Source organism: Ptiloglossa arizonensis, chromosome 2 (assembly GCF_051014685.1).
Source record: "Ptiloglossa arizonensis isolate GNS036 chromosome 2, iyPtiAriz1_principal, whole genome shotgun sequence".
In the NCBI taxonomy this organism is placed as follows: Eukaryota; Metazoa; Arthropoda; class Insecta; order Hymenoptera; family Colletidae; genus Ptiloglossa; species Ptiloglossa arizonensis.
The window spans coordinates 5,880,603-5,899,806 of NC_135049.1; the positions used below are offsets into that span (position 1 = coordinate 5,880,603).

The following is a 19,204-nucleotide window of genomic DNA, read 5'->3' on the forward strand; positions in this document are numbered from 1 at the left end:
ACTATGAGTGCAACCAGATCTTAATCTTGATCTGTGCGTTCAAACTAGATCTTTAATCGTGAATGAAAAGGGACTCTGAAGTTTTATCTATAAGCTGAAACAAAGTTTCAAACTCCGTGTACGAGCTAAATAAAGGTCTCGATGTCTAATCACGAGATGAAACAATCCCTCTGATTGTCCCTTCAATTTGACAAGACATGCTTCCCGGGCACAAAATTGAGCAATTGAGTCATTTGTCACCAGAAGTGTCATCACCGACTAAGTTTCACTATTTGTGCAACATAAATACGGTATGTGATATTTGGTACTGAGTTATCCACGTAACAACCCGTTCAGCAATCCAAGAAACGCGGATTATAGAGGCCTCATAGATTTTGAAGGCAATCTAGCCTTTTGGACAACCGCCAGGAATTTTAGGTCTCCATTTTCCATTGTATAGAACGAACGTTTAAGATAGGACAGGATGTAATGAAAATATTTACTCTTGCTCGGTGTTGGTTATGCGTATTTACGCAGAACTTACGTAACGTTTGCACGCTGAATTCGATTCGAGGCGTGAAGTGTGTCCTATTACATGTATAGCACCACAGTTTATGTATTGTTCTGTATTACGGTTTTAGGATTGTCGCGCGAAACGCGAATATTTGTCTTCCAACTATTCCAGCGTTGTTTTAATTGACAAATAAATGATTTCAGAGGTCGGATCATTTTTAAAACGAAAGCAAAATTTGTAACGTCATCGAGTTCAACATTGTACTGCAAGTACTAGCCTATTATAGTAATTTTATACAAGTTTCCTTCAACGATTCGTTATGGTCTTTGCCACTAAGAAATTTTTCTCCACTCATTTATTGTTGCATGTAGCTGAAGTTACAACATAATTGTCCTTTGAATTTATGAATACTTGATTCGAGTGCATGACCCATTGGTGCATCTTCGAGGACAACCTTTTAATCAAGAAGGACCTCGGTTGTATTAACACCAAGAGGTCTTCTAGGTGGCACTTGTTAGGCAAATACCAGACAGTTTGTTTGCGAATTACTTGCTCAACTGGTCTTACTTCCTTTGCTTTGTTCGCGTTAACAGCTGATACATTTCTTGGGTTTCGCGGGAGCCAGAAAGAAATCCGATAAAGTGACGCTTGTTTCATTCAAGTGGCTCCATTTATTACAGTCTGTTCGCACGACTCTTCATTAACTCAGGAACCCCATTGCAACATTGATTTTTCCTTCGTATTTAGAGTAAAATTGTTCTTTATCTGATTTTTCAATTAATCCAAATAGTTTCCTTCTCGTGTCACTGAACTCATTATCCTTATCGCAGGGTATCTCATTTGTATATTCTTAATCGATCGAATTGATCTATCAAATGTTCGTTCGGTCTAGAAATCTGCCGTCACACTTTACCGAACGAATGATTTATGGGATACGTAATTCAAATATTGATTTTTGGATATGTCCCAAAATTCCTGAATCGTAAAAGCTCCGTCTCTTACCTAACTTGCAGCTATTATTCAATAGAGTTGAAATTCCAAACGATGAGAATATACGTTTGTCAAATGTATTTCGTAGATTGAAGTTGACTCGACCAATTTAATGTCAACCATATACATTCAAACTCTTGAACATTGAACGTGATAAACATTCGAAATCCTGATAAAAAAATGCGTCAACCTCGAACGCATGTTCAAGTTCCTTGAACCTACCGTTATATTAAATGAAATATACAATGGTATATTCCGGGTATAAACCGTGTCCTCTTGGATTTGGTTTCGTCAGCATTGAAACTTCATCGGGAGGTCAAATGACACGGTGATGTCGATACTGTCATGCTATGACACTGATACTCGGAACGGTTTAACTAAAGGACACGGCTTGCGTGTCCATCATGTCCTTCGATGATAACCGAATAATCAATAATCAGATCTGAAAGGGAGTATGTCTAACTTTATGCGAGATATCGTGGAACAGGAAAACAAAGGACAAAGAAACTAAATCGTCAGGTGCGAAGTGATGACTTGTAAGTTAGACGAAATATGTCTAATCTTATGTGAGATATCGCGGAACCGAAAAACGAAGGACAAAGAAACTAAGACGTCAGGTGTGAAGTAGGCAAAGGCCTTGCGTGAAATTGGATCGCGTTGGCGGTGTCTGAATTTTGCAGGCCGTACCAGAAGAAATCACCGACCCCAAGTGGCGGTGGCAGTAGCAGAACGGGTTGGCGATCGCGCAGAAGCATCACGACAGCAGGTGCACCGATACACCAGCACCACGTGATCGCCAGTGCAGCTGCAACTGCGCAGGCCAGGATGCAGGCCGAACAGGGGAGCATCGGTGAGCTGCGCGGGTATCACAATCTGAGGTCACGGAGGCATACCCTCGCCAACGTTCGGTAAGTGGAAGAACATTTTGTCTGGTCTGAGAGGGAACTTGGATTTCCAGTCTCCATTTTGGAGACGTTACAAGTAACTGGCAGCTTGAAAAGTCAAGCAGTGTCAGTTCAAGCTGAAGACAATATTTCATTGACCCCTCGTCGTGGCTTACTTGTTGCTTGCAGTATTGATTGCTTACCCAGGTGTCTACCGAGACACATGCTAGAACATTTCATTCGCTTTATAATAATGGTTTGTTTCTTGCTTCTATCGTCACGCGATGACTATTCGAGTACAATTCCGAACGGATATTTTTCGTTCGATGTTCGTCTTTTTATTGTTTTAATAACGACGGTAACGATGAATGATAAAGATTGAGGATGTAAAGATTCTCGACGAGCAATCAATTTAACTTAAAGTCGAGTTGCGTGACACCTGTTTGGACTTGTTTCATTTCAGTTTCACGACAAATTGTAATCGTCCTGTGTCAAATGCGCGACCGTAGCTGATCTATAGTGGTAACTAAAATATCGTAAATCATAGGATTGCTGACATTTCTTCCTTGCTCTCTTTGATATTCGCGGCTCCATTAATATGTAAATTTCTGAGGCTGTTCTAGCGAGATAATTTTCAGGAAAATCTGTACGAAACGAAGAGTAACTTCGTTCGATCTTATTTGTAATATTTCAAGGGAAATGTCACAGTTGTTGCAAACGTATTCAAAGTTTCCCTTTAATTTTGGAATTCTCACTCCAACGCTTAAATTGACGCTCGTACGACAGGCAAATGGTTCTCGGTACCCGATAAAAATCGTTAGAGAGACAAGAAAAATTATCTAATTTTGAATCATAAAACATGTGCATGTTTTATGGTAAACGCGAGTAGACTTTATTATACTTTGTACGGATATAAGGAATTGCAAACTATGAACGTTGTCTTGCGACCACGCACAAGACATTTATTTTTGGTAAGCCGATGCTGAAATTTAATTTTATGCCGATAACTGATCCTACTACGAATCCAGCAGATGAAAGGACTACCATTCTTCTGTACAATAGTTCTCCGCTATTGATTTTAGAAGAATACCATTGAGTCGGTCATATTATTGGAAATTACATACCAGTTCCTTTGTCGCATCTATCTTCGATTCTATCTTCGTACTCGTTCAGTCGGAAGCTTTTGTCGAGCGCGTTCGTTCCTTTCAAGGTTGGTTTCTTCATTCATGTTCTTAATGCGTCCCGTTGGCAAATTCTCTCGTTGTACCTACGTTTTCGGATTACGAGAAGCGTATCAGAACCTGACGAACATTAGCGGACATGTTGCAGGCATCAAAGAATCGTAAAAGTGCCAACCAATTATGAATAATATTTTTACCTCGCATAGATGAATCTAGAGTTTCGTCGGCAACACTTTTGTTCGTTCAGCGCTCTCAACCCCTTCAGTCGATGACGAGAGTGGTCCTTATCGCAATTAGGGCTATGATTATTCGAATAGTTCAGTATTCAAATATTTGGATACTCAATATTCTCCTCATTATTCAAATATTCGAGTATTCGAACATCATTATTCAAATATTTCAGAAAAAAAAACCAGTGAACATAAAGAACATTATTCAAATACTATTTACAAATACTTGATCGGTACACAAGATATTTGAATAGAATTTAAATTGTATTCGTAGAACATTTGAATCGTTTTAGTGTTCGAATATTTGAATACAGGAAAATTTGTTAAATAGTCCCGGCTTTAACTGTAATTGCATTTCATCCACTACGAGATATACCTGATAGTCAATGCAGTCCAAACACGACTTCATCTAGTCTGTTTTTAAATATAGTATTTCCTGAGAAATTGTTGCATGGTTATCAGCCTTTGTTAACTGTATTCCACTTATGTTTCCCTCTCTTATCCTTAAAATATGTGAAAGTAAGAAAGACAGACAAAAAATGCCGATCAAATGTTATTAGCTTTGAGTTTGAAAACGAGTCGAGATCAATTTTAAGGCAATACTGTGTTTGTTACGGTAGACGCTTCTAAAAAATTTGGAATTTAAATATGATTAAAAATAGTCCAAGGTATATCGTGTTTGGACACATTTTCATCGAGAAATTGATATCAATTTATTGATAATACTCTCGTGAAGATATAATGAAACACGTAAAAAACTACAATTTTCATTGACGAATAATTTATCCTGCGCCTGATAGCTAAATGGAAACTAGCTTTCTGCTGATATATCTCGTTTAATCTCGGTGTATCTTGTTTACCCTCCTTCACGAGGTATACGTGAAGCTCGGCAAAACTGAGATATAAAAAGATCGATATCTGGAAAAGAAACGCTATCTTGCTTTTACGAATGAAAACGAGAAATCCCGATTCAGTTTCTTAAGAGCGAGAGTTGCTGCATTCACTTTCACCGAACTTTAAAAACGCCAGTATCATTGCTTGTATCGGATGAAACTTGAATCTTTTATTCTTTCGTGTCACGTAATGTTCGAAAGACGGTGTCTGCCGCTAAATCATTCTTATAGACAATCTACAAATGCCATTCTTTATGCGATACAGTTACCTGTACAGTATAAAAGAAATTCAAATTTCATTGCGAGACATGCTTTCATAAAACATACTCTCAACTAACCGAAACAAAGGTGTAATACTTCCAGTCCTCTTACATCTCCCAGCATCGCTTTCTATCCCTCCAGAAGATTGCATATGGACATCAATCAGGATCTCCACAGGCACAATGAAATTTCTTCATTACTCCAGGTTTAGTTTCAATTGTTTTACTGCAAGGACAGTCATCTATTGAGGGTTTTCTCTCTACTTTGTCTCCTTTTTTATCCTTCATGTTGAACTCTTCTGTGTCCGTTTCCTCTGGAACTTCTATCATTTTCTGCCCATCCATTTTTACGTTCACTATTTTGGACGTCAAGTCCGTCCTCCTCTTTCGTTCGATCTTGATTTTAGTAATCCCTACCATGCAACTTTGATCAGACTTTTGCTTGCACGTTTGTAGAGATGTTCTCCACGTAGAATATCCGCAGCAACTGATTTCCTGATCACGCATAGGTTTCTTGGCGATTTGTCTCGGTGAATCTTGGTCTCGCAAGGACATCTGAAGATTTTTTATCTTGCACACGAGACAAACTGACTCGTGTTGCAGTGTTTTGTCAATACGAGGCGATTCAGCTTTGCTCACGGATAAATTCTGTGTCTTCGCTGGAGATCTCTGGGGGAGCAGCGTGTTAGACGACAACTTTCCGCACATGCAACAATTACACAATGCATCGGTCCCTCCAGATTTTCGACCATATTGGATACTTCTGAGTTCCTGTTCGTGTTCATAATTTCCATAAGGTGTGCTAGATTTCACTGTTTGGGTGCCAGAAGCAGCCATTGCGATCATCGACGATTCCTTCGAAGATTTTCTCCAACGAGTTAATTGTTTCAGGATCTCTGCTTCTGGATCGTTGATTCTACGATGATTGGGTTTGATCACTGTTTGCGTTGGTTGCGTTTGCATCCCGATATCAGAGACTATACGAGTCATCATTTGCACACTAGCTTTGGGGACCTCCATCTGGTTAACCTGTATTTGGGTATTTTTGATCTCGTCGAGTGTCTCCTGCGCACAAAGAAAGAAGATTACGAGGTTTCGTGAAGTTAATACAAAATGATTTAAGGATAGAGAATATTGAATGATACTAACAGGCTTCTTCACTTTGACATCGGGAGATTTTGGCGCGATTCTAGGGTGCGATTCTTTGCATAGACAAATGTCCTCCTTTTCAACAGGAGAATGACTTTTTGACAAAACTTTAGGAGCGTTACCGCATATACAGGGAAATGAAGCATCGTCCACTTTCACGCTATGAGTTTTTAACGAAACTCTAGGTCTTTCTTTGCACACACAAGGAGGCAAAAGCTCTTCTATTTTGGCGACTGGAATTTCAAGAGGCACATCAATGACTCTGATATCTTCTGGAACAGTTACTGCTAATTCTTTCGAAGCAGATACTTCTAGCACTTCCAGTTCAGGTGTTCCTTCTTCCAATAATACTTCAATTATTTCTTCTCCGGTTACTCTCTCTGCCTCCTCTTCAACTTTTCTTTCTACTTTTACTTCTACTGGTAGTGCTTCTACTTCAACTTTCTCTACTGATAGCACTTTCACTTTCACTGGTTTTTCTTCTAATTCAGGCTTCTCCTTGTCGACAACTTTCATCGGTACTTCCTGAATTATTTCTGGTTCTTGCGGTGGAACTTCCACTTCGCTCAGTTTATTCGTCACTTCCGGTACTTCATCATCTTTTCTCTCGTATACGATTTCTCCTTTTATCTTATCTCTCATTATTGTTTCTTTTCTGGCAATATCCCTTTCTAGCAGCTCTTTTGCCGTGATACGATTCTCCTTCAGTGCGGTCATCTCCTCCTCGGTCAACCCAGTTTCCGTCAATGCCAGATCATTGCAGTCAACAGAACAGGTGGTAAAATCGTCCCGATCCAACTCTGAGAGGGAATCCAGTTGAGCCAGGTATGCCGCTGCTTCCGACAGTCTGAGATTTTCGAGTTCAAAATCTTGCGGTTGAATGTCAAGTCCAGCCTCGTTTATATCCGGTCGAGCCATCATATCGTTATCCACCATTTCCTTCTCGATCGAAACACCCTTCTCCACCATTTCCCTTTTGGCCAGAACGTCCTTCTCCGCCATTTCCTCCTTGGACAGAACTCCCTTCTCTACCACTTCCTTCTGGACCAGAACGTCCTTATCATCAACTGCAGCAAGATCATCGTCTCTACCTATTAATCTATGCTCGAGTGGGACCTCAACAGCAATCGTTTTGTCGGTAACGTCAGCGAAATCGTCGTCTCTGCCGGATAGAGCTTCAATGTTATCAATGTTCTCAAATTTCTCCAGTTTTGACCTGCATATGGCCATTTTCGCCCTGAGTTTTTCCAACTCGTCCTCTAGCTGACAAATCCGATTAGCCATCTGCTGATTCACAGCCGTCTTCGTGTTCAGTTGAGCCAACATTTTCTTGTCCGTTATTTTCTTTTTGATCAGCACACCCTTCTCCGCCATTTCTGTCTTGGCCAAAACATCCTTCTCATCGACGGTAGCAAAATCGTCATCTCTGCCTATCAGGTCATCCTTGAGCTGAACCTCAATCGCAGTCTCTTCGTCAGTAATATCAGCAAAATCATCATCTCCACCTATCAGGTTATCCTTGAGCGTGACTTTAATCGCGGTTGCTTCGTCAGTAACATCAGCGAAATCGTCATCTCCACCTATCAGGTCATCCTTGAGCTGAACCTCAATCGCAATCTCTTCGTCAGTAACATCAGCGAAATCGTCATCTCCACCTATCAGGTTATCCTTGAGCGTGACTTTAATCGCGGTTGCTTCGTCAGTAACATCAGCGAAATCGTCATCTCCACCTATCAGGTCATCCTTGAGCTGAATCTCAATCGCAGTCTCTTCGTCAGTAATATCAGCAAAATCATCATCTCCACCTATCAGGTTATCCTTGAGCGTGACTTTAATCGCAGTTGCTTCGTCAGTAACATCAGCGAAATCGTCATCTCCACCTATCAGGTTATCCTTGAGCGTGACTTTAATCGCGGTTGCTTCGTCAGTAACATCAGCGAAATCGTCATCTCCACCTATCAGGTCATCCTTGAGCTGAACCTCAATCGCAATCTCTTCGTCAGTAACATCAGCGAAATCGTCATCTCCACCTATCAGGTTATCCTTGAGCGTGACTTTAATCGCCGTTGCTTCGTCAGTAACATCGGCGAAATCGTCATCTCCACCTATCAGGTTATCCTTGAGCGGGACTTTAATCGCGGTTGCTTCGTCAGTAACATCAGCGAAATCGTCATCTCTGCCGGATAGAGCTTCGGTATGGTCGATGTTCAGAAATTTCTCCAGTTCTGACCTGCACATGACCATCTTCGCCCTGAGTTTTTCCAGCTCGTCCTCCAGCTGACAAATTCGATCAGCCATCTGTTGATTCGCGGCCGTCTTCATGTCCAGCTGTTCATGCAGAACAGTTAGCGTGTCCCCTTCAACTTTACACCAGAGTTCATCCGCCTGCTGGAGTGTTCTCATGTAGGTTTCTTCTCGGTGTTCCAAGTCGGCGATCTGTCTTTTCATATTTAACTCGGTCTCCGCCAGTTGTTGCAGCTTCTCCAGGCATTCGATGTCAGTTGACTTGATGGAGGTGCTGCTGCGAATCTTCTCCAGCCACTTCTTCTTGCACTCTATGACCCCGCATTCTCCTGCAGAGATTAGATTCTTGGCAAAGGAGGGTAATATTGGTAAAGTGACAATATAGCGCATACAAGGTGCATATACATTAAAATATAGCATATACATTGAAATATAAACAAAAAATTTGTTACAAAGTTGTCTCGTTCGAGGCCTAAATAATTTGTACGCATTTTATCACCGTGTACTTTTCCATGATTAATTTCCCATCTGTTTACATGACACGTATCAAGTTTCAGGTTAATCGGTTCGACGTTTTAAAAGTAGCGCGAAATTCAAATCGACCGGTGATGATTGGGACATACTGTGTAGCCACCTTACAAGAGAAGCATTGTCATGGCAAGCTTCCAGTGCAAGCAATTGATGGTAGAATTGCGATTATGGTACGTTGTCATTGCAGTAACTTACGATAAATTGGTATAAAATTGCAAGATCGATTTCTGTGTTACTATGTCTATGGTACTTGTGAACTAAATCGGAATTAATGTTTATGAATGGTGGTATACGTTCTTTGAACGGAAAACCTTTACTAAATTTTTTATTTATACTTCAATGAAGAATCACCTCCTGCTCGATTGCACTAATCCCACCGTACTTTGTATCATATGAACATAAATATCAGAGAGAAGTGATTGTGATTGATCTATGACAAAGTGTTCACAGGTAGCAATGTTTGCCATTGGCCCTGGGAAGGTATTAGGCGAAACCTCACCACTCTCGCACGCTCTGTCGTTGTCAGGTGCTTTCTTAGCTTCTCGTAACTTCTGACTCTGGGCGGTCAGTTGCTCGATCCTCTGCTTCTGCTCTTTTTGACACTTCTTGGCTACCTCCAGTCTGTTCTCCCGTTCCTCCAGCGCAGCCATTTTCTCGGACCAAAGTGTTCGTGCCTCTTCTACCTTCTTCTGCGCCTGCTTCCTCTCAGCCTCGATTTCTCTGATTCTGTAATCAAAGTGACGACTCGGAGTGCTTGGACAGTACACCTCCCCCGAAGCTGGCCCCTGGAACTGTTTCTCCAGGACTCGCTGAAGATTCGGAATACAACCGCCCTGAGACATCCGCCATATATTCCACACCATCACTGCAGGCATGGAGCACTCCAGTATGTTCAATCGTTGTGTGAGGTCACCCTGTTGTTTCTCCAGCTCCTCGTTCTTCATTTCTCGTTTGCCGATCATCTCACGGAAGCGGTTTTGACATTGGCGGTTCAGTCTACCGAGTTTCGGTTTCTTATCTTCGTTCAATTTAACCAGAGAACTCTTCTTCCCGTTCAGGGGAAGCTTCTGCGAGCTACCAATATTTTTCTTACTCTTTGATGTTTCCTCCGAAACTTTGTGCCGCAGATTTCCAGTTCGAGCACTCTGAGGACTGATCGGGTTCTGTTGCATGTGTTCTGAGTCTACCGCTGCAATAACAGACCTGTTAATAGAAACCTTAGACGTAGTTGACTATGCAACTAGACGTAGTTGATTATACGACCAGGGTCAGAGAACTCGGGATAATATTGGGTGTACCAGGAATCAAGTTGTTTGTTTCGACGACCTTCTCAATATCCTTGGAGGAGTCTTTTTGTGCGTCGTTGAACGAGCCCTCTTTTGCATCCTTTGGAAACTTCATCCCTTTCACTTCGAGAGAGTCGTCCTTTCCATTCTTGAGGGTGTCCTCTATGCTTTCTTCATTTGCCATGATCTTTTACGTCTCACGATGGGATGAAAGTATTCCACGGTAGAAGGAATTACACAGTACAGTTGGCTGATAAATTCATAAATTAATAAATTTATAAAATATTGATCGACGAACGTCGAAAAACTATTTTTCAATGGAATCTCTCCTAACTTGTCGGATGCTTTGTACGAGAATGCATTGTTTTCACCGGAGAAACGTATAACAGTTTGATTTACAGAACGTGATTTAGTATGGTTAACTCAGTTGGTCGAGATAAGTACAACTTTACGAAAAGTACGATTCTATTTCTGAGCGTTACATAATTAAAGCTGACGCCTCGTATTAAATTTCCAACACTCGTTAAACCAATTTTTCCAAAAAACACAATTGAATTCCATTTACTCCATCAATTTTCTGAACCAACTTGAACACGGTCGCAAACATGTCGAGACTTCGAGACGCGACGATCGATTATTCCTTATTTAGTTGCGAGTCGACGTGGAATCGTTAAAATTCTGGCGCGAAAGTGTTTAGCATTGTTTATAGCTCTGTTTGTCCCGGGAGACCATGTCAAGTGTATTGGAAATGACGTCGATAGCATACACGGTATGTCTGAATTCTTATGTGTCGAAACTGACCGATGTATCGATTTCGTTTTCTGAATAGTTAGTTTTCAAATACGGATCAGAATTAATATATTCTTCAAAAAGAATTAAAACTTTCAAACATAAGATTTTCAACCTTTAAAATTAAACATTTTTTAGTTCCCAAAATTTCGAATTTTGAAATATTTCAGAGTATCAGAAGCGTATACTTTTCACGAACTATCAATGAGAATTCATTTCTACAAAATTCTCAGTCAATATCATAGTTATCGGTAAATATATCACTGTTCAAAAAGTTCATTCTCGATCTTTGAAACAAACTCGTGACAAAATCTGATGCTTGCGGCTATTTTTGAAAACTAGTTACCCCACAATAATATTCAAACTGTTTTCCCATTTCGGTTTATTTGAATTCATTGATGGTTCCGTAATGGAAAAAGCTCGCGGAAAAAAAGTTATTTCGCGAGTCTTCTTCTCCAGTGGAGAACCCATGGAGACCAGTGGTGATATTAGTGATTCAGGAACGACGTCGTTTAATTATTGTTCACGTGTAATTTCGCAAGACGGAGGAAAGAAAATGCGAAGCTCCGGGAGCGTGCAATTGCGGTCAAGTTCTCCCGGATCGTTTTCATTTAGTGCACTTTACAAGGGGCCTTCCGTGGCCGCTGGAAATGACACGTGAAATCTCGTGGGAATACCCACGTTTCGGATGCTATCGTGTTTTACGCAGGTACTTCGAGGCACGACCGTGTCGTTGGGCTTTATTCCTACTGGATGACATGTAACGATAATGGACACTATGTTTAAAGCAAAAAGACTTCCACCGACTAGTATTATCAATTGGGTCATGGATCCGGGGATTCGTTGAACGACCGTATTTTTAATCGTTCTTAAAGCGATCGCATACCAAGTTGTTCAATAAGTTTTGTCGTTTTTTCCATTGTAAAAAAAATACTACGACATTTCAACTTTGAACAACCGAAAATATACGAACGAGTCGAGAGACATGAAACTTCACATATGTTTATCAGACATGTACCATCTTTAGAAAAATAAAACGACGAACCTAATGGCTCTATTTCTTATCAAAAGACAACAATTATTGAGCAACCTATTTTGGCGTAGAAGAAGCACTGAAAGTTTTCCATTGGAAATTGAAAACTTTTCATAAAATTGATGTTTTTTTTATTGGACGTTTACATTTCTGATATTTAAATGGCAAGTGTATTTGCAGATTACACGCGAACTTGGACAAAATTTCACAGAAAGCGCGAAATATCGTTTAACGAAGATAAAACTATCAACTGGTATAGATGAAATTTTGTATAAATGTTCGTTCGTTACGTTTAATCTAAAAACTAATATTTCACTGCTGCCACTTATCAACTTTAATCTTTTAACTGCTGTGCTCGAGTATACTCGATTTAATCACTTATTTTAATCAATGAGGATAATTAAGAATATAATTTGTAAAGTAACTAGGGTTCTTTGATAACTATTTCGCTGCAGTGCATGCGATAATGCTATAAGAGAATTCGCTGAGACCAGACAAAAGTGTGGTCTAGAAATAACAAGTATTGTATTAGTTGTTACATCTTCTCCATGTCTTGAACCGGATAAAAAATTGCTAACCATTACGAGGAACAATTAGCGCTAAATCCTCTACTCATTGATCCAATATAACTTTATCTGGAGAACTGACCATCTGAGCAGGATTAGTCCCTTCAACGGGATGATCTTCTTGAAAGAAAACTTGACAATCTTCTTTCTTAAGCATTTCATCCCTTCTTGCAAGTTCCACCGAAACGAGACATTTACTACTTGGTTTCAAGCAGTCATTGTCTACTAGATAACTAATATAACAACGACTGATTCAACATTAACGCTACTTAAACCTAAAATCCATTTACATGTTCAGATATACGTTACCAATAATATAAATTTATACATACTAGTACGTTTTAAATAATATTGGTACATAATACTTACATTACATTAGAAACAGTACCTTCTTTATTAATTTCAGTATTTATATTCTTTTTATTTGTAATCCTTCGTTTAAAATAGATATGCACATTTAATATATAAATTTTGTAATATTTCCGATTTCCTGGTTTACATTCACCCGAATGTTCGTTTAATATTTGTAACAAATCATTTAAATGTATCGGTAGAAATTCATCCTGTACATATTTTTGAATATATCTAACAGCAAATATTGTGGTCGTTTTAAAATTCACCTAAACACTTCAATTAATCTAAAGTAACTGTCTAATGACATTTTCATGATACGAGTGAAAGATAAATTTTATTCAAACAAAAACTATTTGCTACTCATTTCTGAACATGTCATCTTCATTTGGTTAGTTTTAGTTAATCTTCACCTTAGCAATCTTGCACCCTCATTGATTTCACATATCGGGTCTTTTAAAGAACGGTAGATTTTTTATTACTGAATTTTTTAAAAATATCAAAGATTCTTAATTTGAAAAATCCGAAATTCCAAAAACCAGGTTTCCAGTGTACAGTACAAGATTGAAATTTTTAATCTGTGTAATACCGACTTACCAGGACCAACGAAACCTAAAACCCCATTTCTAGTATGTTCCAAGTGACTGCAACACCAGAAATGTTCAGTTCTTGCAATAAATCTTCCCTGAAAGAAAGATTGATTGCCAACCAATGCCTCGATTAATCGTCCCGGTCGATTTATCTCGCGATATTTATGAATACAAAATGCATTAAACGTTATGCCTTCAAGTCATAATGTATTGTATGGGTTCGGATAAACGAGTACAATTTTTTCTCGTGATTCAGCGAGGTATTTAACATGAAGGTAGTCTGAAATCGAGCCTCCTCCATAGGAAACGCTTAAAATAAGCCTGCACCTGTATACATCGCGGATAAACGTAACTTAGTTTGCATAGGGGAAATGCAATCACGCGACGTCGCTTCTACGCGCGCTTCGCTGTCACGTTTCTTATTGTGAAACGATCGAGGCTGACGTTTACTCGCTGCAACTTTCTCGCTCCCATAAATCATTACTCTGTGGATGGTAATTCCGCGTGTTTCATCGAAGAAGGGAAGAAATACGAGTTTAAGCGGGAGAAAAGTAACACGACGCTTGAGTAACGAGAATATGTTTCGTTCGGTAATTCGTTGCGTTTATTTACATATTGATCAAATATGCTAAATAGTAATTTATTAAATAGAATTCAACACTTAATAATGTATTAATATCGTAACGCATTATTGCGAAAACTTGCTTTATCGAAAAGGGTGCTTCGATGATAACTGATGGTTAATCTTCGATTTTTATGAAATTTAGAAAACTTATAGCCAAAAGTATACAACGTTTATATTTATTTTGCAAGGTTTACGTTAAAGGGGTGAAAACGGATCACAAATTTGAGAGAGAAATTGTTATATTTAAACAAACAGATCAAATTGTATGCTTAAACGTATGAATGTAATTATGTGAACAATGTTTTCTTAGACTTTTGTTTGTATATACTTTTCATTCTAAACTTTGAGAACTATTTTCACTTCTTCAAGGTAAAATTTAGGCCAATTAAAGAACAAATGTACCGACAATTTTTTACTACTTTACCGAACTGCTGTATTTGATTAAATTTAGCAATTAACACTTGAAGATGATCTTTTGTAAGAAGAAAGTTTAAAAAATTTTTAATTACTGGACTAACTTTAATGCTTTAACGAATATCGCAGGTTTTCATACGTTCGAGTAGTTTTGACTTAATTTGAATAGGTTTGGACGAATTGGAGTTGTCTGCCTGCAACAGTAGATTTCAAACTTTTTATTCAAAATTCATACTAAAAAAATGTTTCTTATTTTTATTTCAATTAATTCAAAAGTAAGTTGGTTTCATTTGTTTCAATTCATTGAATTTTCTATTCTCAGTAATCGTTAGAAAAACTCTAGCCTCATAGATAAATCGTATTTATTATACTATACAATATATGACAAATAATGTGCTTCGAAACAAATTGAGTAATATATTTGTATAATTTTCTTCGACCAACATTTAGAAATGAAAGTATCTATCGAACGAGGTAAGTGGAATATTTCAAATGATACGAGAAAATCTATACTTACGATTGTTAATAATATATTAATCGAAAATGGCATTGAAGTTATCCATATTTTTCTAGATTAGAAATTCTTCTTTTGCATCGTGACCAAAGAGAAACACAATTCGATATAAAAAAAACTTATTAAAATTACTTTAGTCAGAGTCTATGAAAAATAACGTCAAAATATCAAAAAATTAACTCTCAACTTCGTAGCATTTTCACATATCGATCTAACAGCGGTCCTCGAATTTTCTCAGTTCCATAGCTCTGTTTTTGTATTAACTAAAGAAGCTCTGATGATCAAAACTCGGATATTCTCTGGATAAGGAATAAACGTTAATGAAACAACCAGCAAGATAGAAACTTTGCACAATATACTAGCACCAAATGAACCGTTAATGAAAACAAAAGGATTTCGTCTAAATGCAGCATAGTAAAATACCAGAACTCCAGAGTTAAACATCAATTTTTTCCAGTAGAAAAGTATCGTTAAAGGATTAAACGCTATAAGCCCCGGAAAAACCTTGTTTAATACGAGCTCGTCTGAAAAGGGAGTTGACCTCACCCACCCTCCACTTTCTCCGCCACCCTTCTTTCTGCATCCGTAGCAAAATCAATAGTATCGGTGTACTGAGTTTATCCCGCATTTGACCCGAACCAGAAGCCGAAAGTTCACGGACTGACAGAATCTGGAATATAGGCGGCGAAACTATCGGAAGCAAACCGATAGAATACTTCCTCCGGTTTGGAATGTCGCTGAGAATCCAGCTGGAAACTAATTTCGACAATTTCTTGCCAGAGAGTAGATCGATCATCATGTAGAATGTCTTGTGTTTAAGAACCGATACATTACTATTGGATTCTATAGGTAACATGGAGCTAACACTGGCAATATACTCTGAACGATCATCCACATGATCCTGCTGGTTGACAATAAATAAAAGATACTGGGGAAACATGGATTTGTCAATAGTCCATTCAAAGTGTAAAGTTGTCAGTATTAGGACAATGACTGGTATTTAGAGGCTGCAGCTAATTTAGAAGAAATGTTTACAACGAATGATTACCTTGTGAATTCTATTTTTCTGTTTAAGTGGAAAATGTTAGATCGAGTTTGACTATCACTAGCTGGATCAAAGATTAAGATCGACACGATATGTGGATCATCAGATGATTTCACGAAGTCTATAGTTACCTTTGCAGTGAATTTATAACAAATATTTACAACGAATGATCACCTTATGGATTCTACTGTTACGTTTAAGTGGAAAATGTTAGATCGAGTTTGGCTATCACTAGCTGGATCAAAAATTAGGATCGACACGATATGTGGATCATCAGATGATTTCACGAAGTCTATAGTTACATTTGCAGCTAATTTATATCAAATATTTACAACGAATGATCACCTTATGGATTCTACTGTTACGTTTAAGTGGAAAATGTTAGATCGAGCTTGACTATCACTAGCTGCATCAAAGATTAAGATCGACACGATATGTGGATCATCGGATGATTTCACGAAGTTGTTACGGTGGTACTAACTTAATTTTTATCACCTTCTGGACATTCTAGCCAGTATTGAATGAAACAATATTAATGGGTTCAAATTGCAGTGATTATTAAGCTGCGAGACTTTAAACATCTAATTAATCGGTTGGTTCCATGGATTATAGAAATAATTTCCTTTTGAGATAAAAATTCAATTTTCAATCCCCATTTAATAAATTTCACAGGCAATTTTGGCACTGAAGAAAATATTACAGTTAGGTCGGATTCTTAATGATTGTCCAGGTATCTGCATTTTAATATTCAGGTTAACAGCTAGTTTTGCAGTGCTCTTAATATTCCTAAGAGTTTTTCAAGATTCCTGGTGAGATCATTGATTGCCAGAAGAAATGCAGTCAGCGCTCAATTTCGCAGGAAGAGGATATCCGTGGCTCAACCGGAAATGGAAACGACGGAAAAATGTTACCGTGAGCGTCCGGTGCATCGTTAAAAATTGTGTGCCAACCTCTCGAGGAGGAAACTCGTTAAGAAGTTTAAAAAGTCCGACACCTTTCGCGTCAGAGTCTAATACGGCTCAGATGGACTTATTTGAATAATTAAATCTGGGTTTCGCATCAACGTCGACAGCCTACCGACGGAAACTTAGCTTGTTTTTAAAATGTCTGGTGAAAACAAGGACAATTCGTTGCAAATTAATTAATACGAATCTTGTGGTTTAACATTGTCTCGTTTTGTCATTTAAAATTTTAATGCACGAAGAGACGGTTTCTTACACGAATCTGTACAAGTTTATGTAAAAAGAATCTTCTACTGCACATTTCAATAAATTTTGTCTCGATAAGAAGATCACGAACTGAGATTAAATATAGCAGGATTTGATGTTGGTAAATTGGGTATTATAATACATATCTATTTGTTGCGTTGGCAATAAGCTAGGATTCCATAGATTGCTGACCATCTCGTGCGTTTCAATGTGGTTATAGATCATTTCAACAGTTAGAATAGGTGCAAATCACTTCTCTAAACTGTGAATGACATCACAAACTACGTGCCTCAATACGTTGTGACTGCAGTCGAGAATATAACTTTTTCAGTTCTTTTCTCTTAAATAAATTGAGATTGATCGAACAAAGTATCATTCAATAGCAGTAAATTATTGTATTATATAATAAAGTATAACTCAGCCAGAGTAATTAAATTTCTCATTGGGTGAAATATAGTAGATCCTTTAATAAATTCTCTTACTTTAATCTTACACACTTTTACTTTCTAAACTTTCTCAATTTTTATGTCTCTCTCAGTTTCAGAATATAAAGAAAATTGCAAAGAATTTAAGTCGAGTCTTAGAGAGTTGTCATTATAATTTAACGATGTTAGGTTAAAGTAGGAATTTTCACATGTATTTAAGATTTCATTATGCATTCATAAAATGAATAATGCTTCGAAGAGATCAGCTTCTCTCTTTTCACGTGCAAATTTTTTCTCGACCCTTACAATATGATCCGACACGTTCAGGAGCTTTAATTCTTTCCGGACGAAGGCTGATATTTCACGCTTTTAACCAAACTTAGAACAATGTCGCACACTCTGAACGTAACTTTCGTTTTAACGATTATTTTGCTTTCCTTTTAATAATTTTAGTTTTCTTATAGATATTATTTCTATAATTATAACACAAACAGATGCATATGGAAACCTATTTTTGGAATTAAGTACCGCTACATAAATATTAAAGCTTACTGTATTAGTTGATATTGTAATATCACGATTTATTTTACATAATTATTCGAAAAGTACATATATGGCGACTGTTCTGTAGGTGTTAATGATAAATTACCACAAACCTTATTTTTTGATCATACAATTTTTATCACGAGACATCCAAGATTTGATGCATTTTATAGAAAGATAATTTATGTAAAAACAATGTTACAATGTAAGTTTAAAAATGTTGGTTATCTATTCCACTTTAATTTTGGAGCTAACTTTATTTGTATACTTTCAAGTTATTAATATTTAATAAATATATTATTTATCAGTTGTTTAATATGAATATTCACTTTAAACAATGTATTCGAAATGTTTTGATTTTAATATTAAATTCAACGTAAGTAACGCGCACTCAATAATAAATCCTAGATTATGGGGTATATAGTCCATACACAAGGGGAATTTGAACAGTGCCCGTCATTTTTATTGGCCTTATCAAGGCTGATTAAAATGTCTAACCCAGAACGACCCCCACTTTCACTTCTTAAAATAATATGTAATAATTACTGAAGTTAATTTAGTATGTACTTTTTAGAGTTTTAATGCAATAAAGTTCTTTTTGGTATATGTTCTTATTTTATTATTTTTAGTGTTTTGATACAATAAAGTTCTTTATGGTACATATCCTTATTTTATTATTTTTAGTGTTTTAATATAATAAAGTTCTTTACGGTACACATTCTTATATTATGATCGATTTATCCATTTACAGGAATTAATTTTTCATGAAATAACACATCTTGTAGTTGTCCCATGACAGATATTTCAAAAAGAAATTTTCAAGAGTGATTAACAAGTGAAAGAACCAGTTTAACCTTCTCCGATTATAACGTGACTTCGCAGAATGATAGAGTACAGTTTCCTGTTAGGATGCACAAAATATACTGGATAATTTTAGAGATATAAATAATTAAAGTTCAA

The 19,204-nt window shown here is 37.5% G+C and overlaps 1 protein-coding gene across 3 annotated transcripts in view; it reads left to right on the forward strand.

Moving 5' to 3' along the window:
• Dnc (phosphodiesterase dunce) overlaps positions 1-19,204 on the forward strand; it is a 621,682-nt gene that overhangs the window by 162,860 nt on the left and 439,618 nt on the right. Inside the window, exon 2 of one of the 3 annotated variants that reach the window (XM_076327458.1) lies at positions 2,164-2,391. The exons of the other annotated variants lie outside the window; for them this stretch is intronic. Within the exon in view, the coding sequence (XP_076183573.1) occupies positions 2,309-2,391 (83 nt within the window). The 5' untranslated portion in view covers positions 2,164-2,308. The remainder of the gene's footprint in view (positions 1-2,163; positions 2,392-19,204) is intronic. 3 annotated transcript variants of the gene reach the window in all.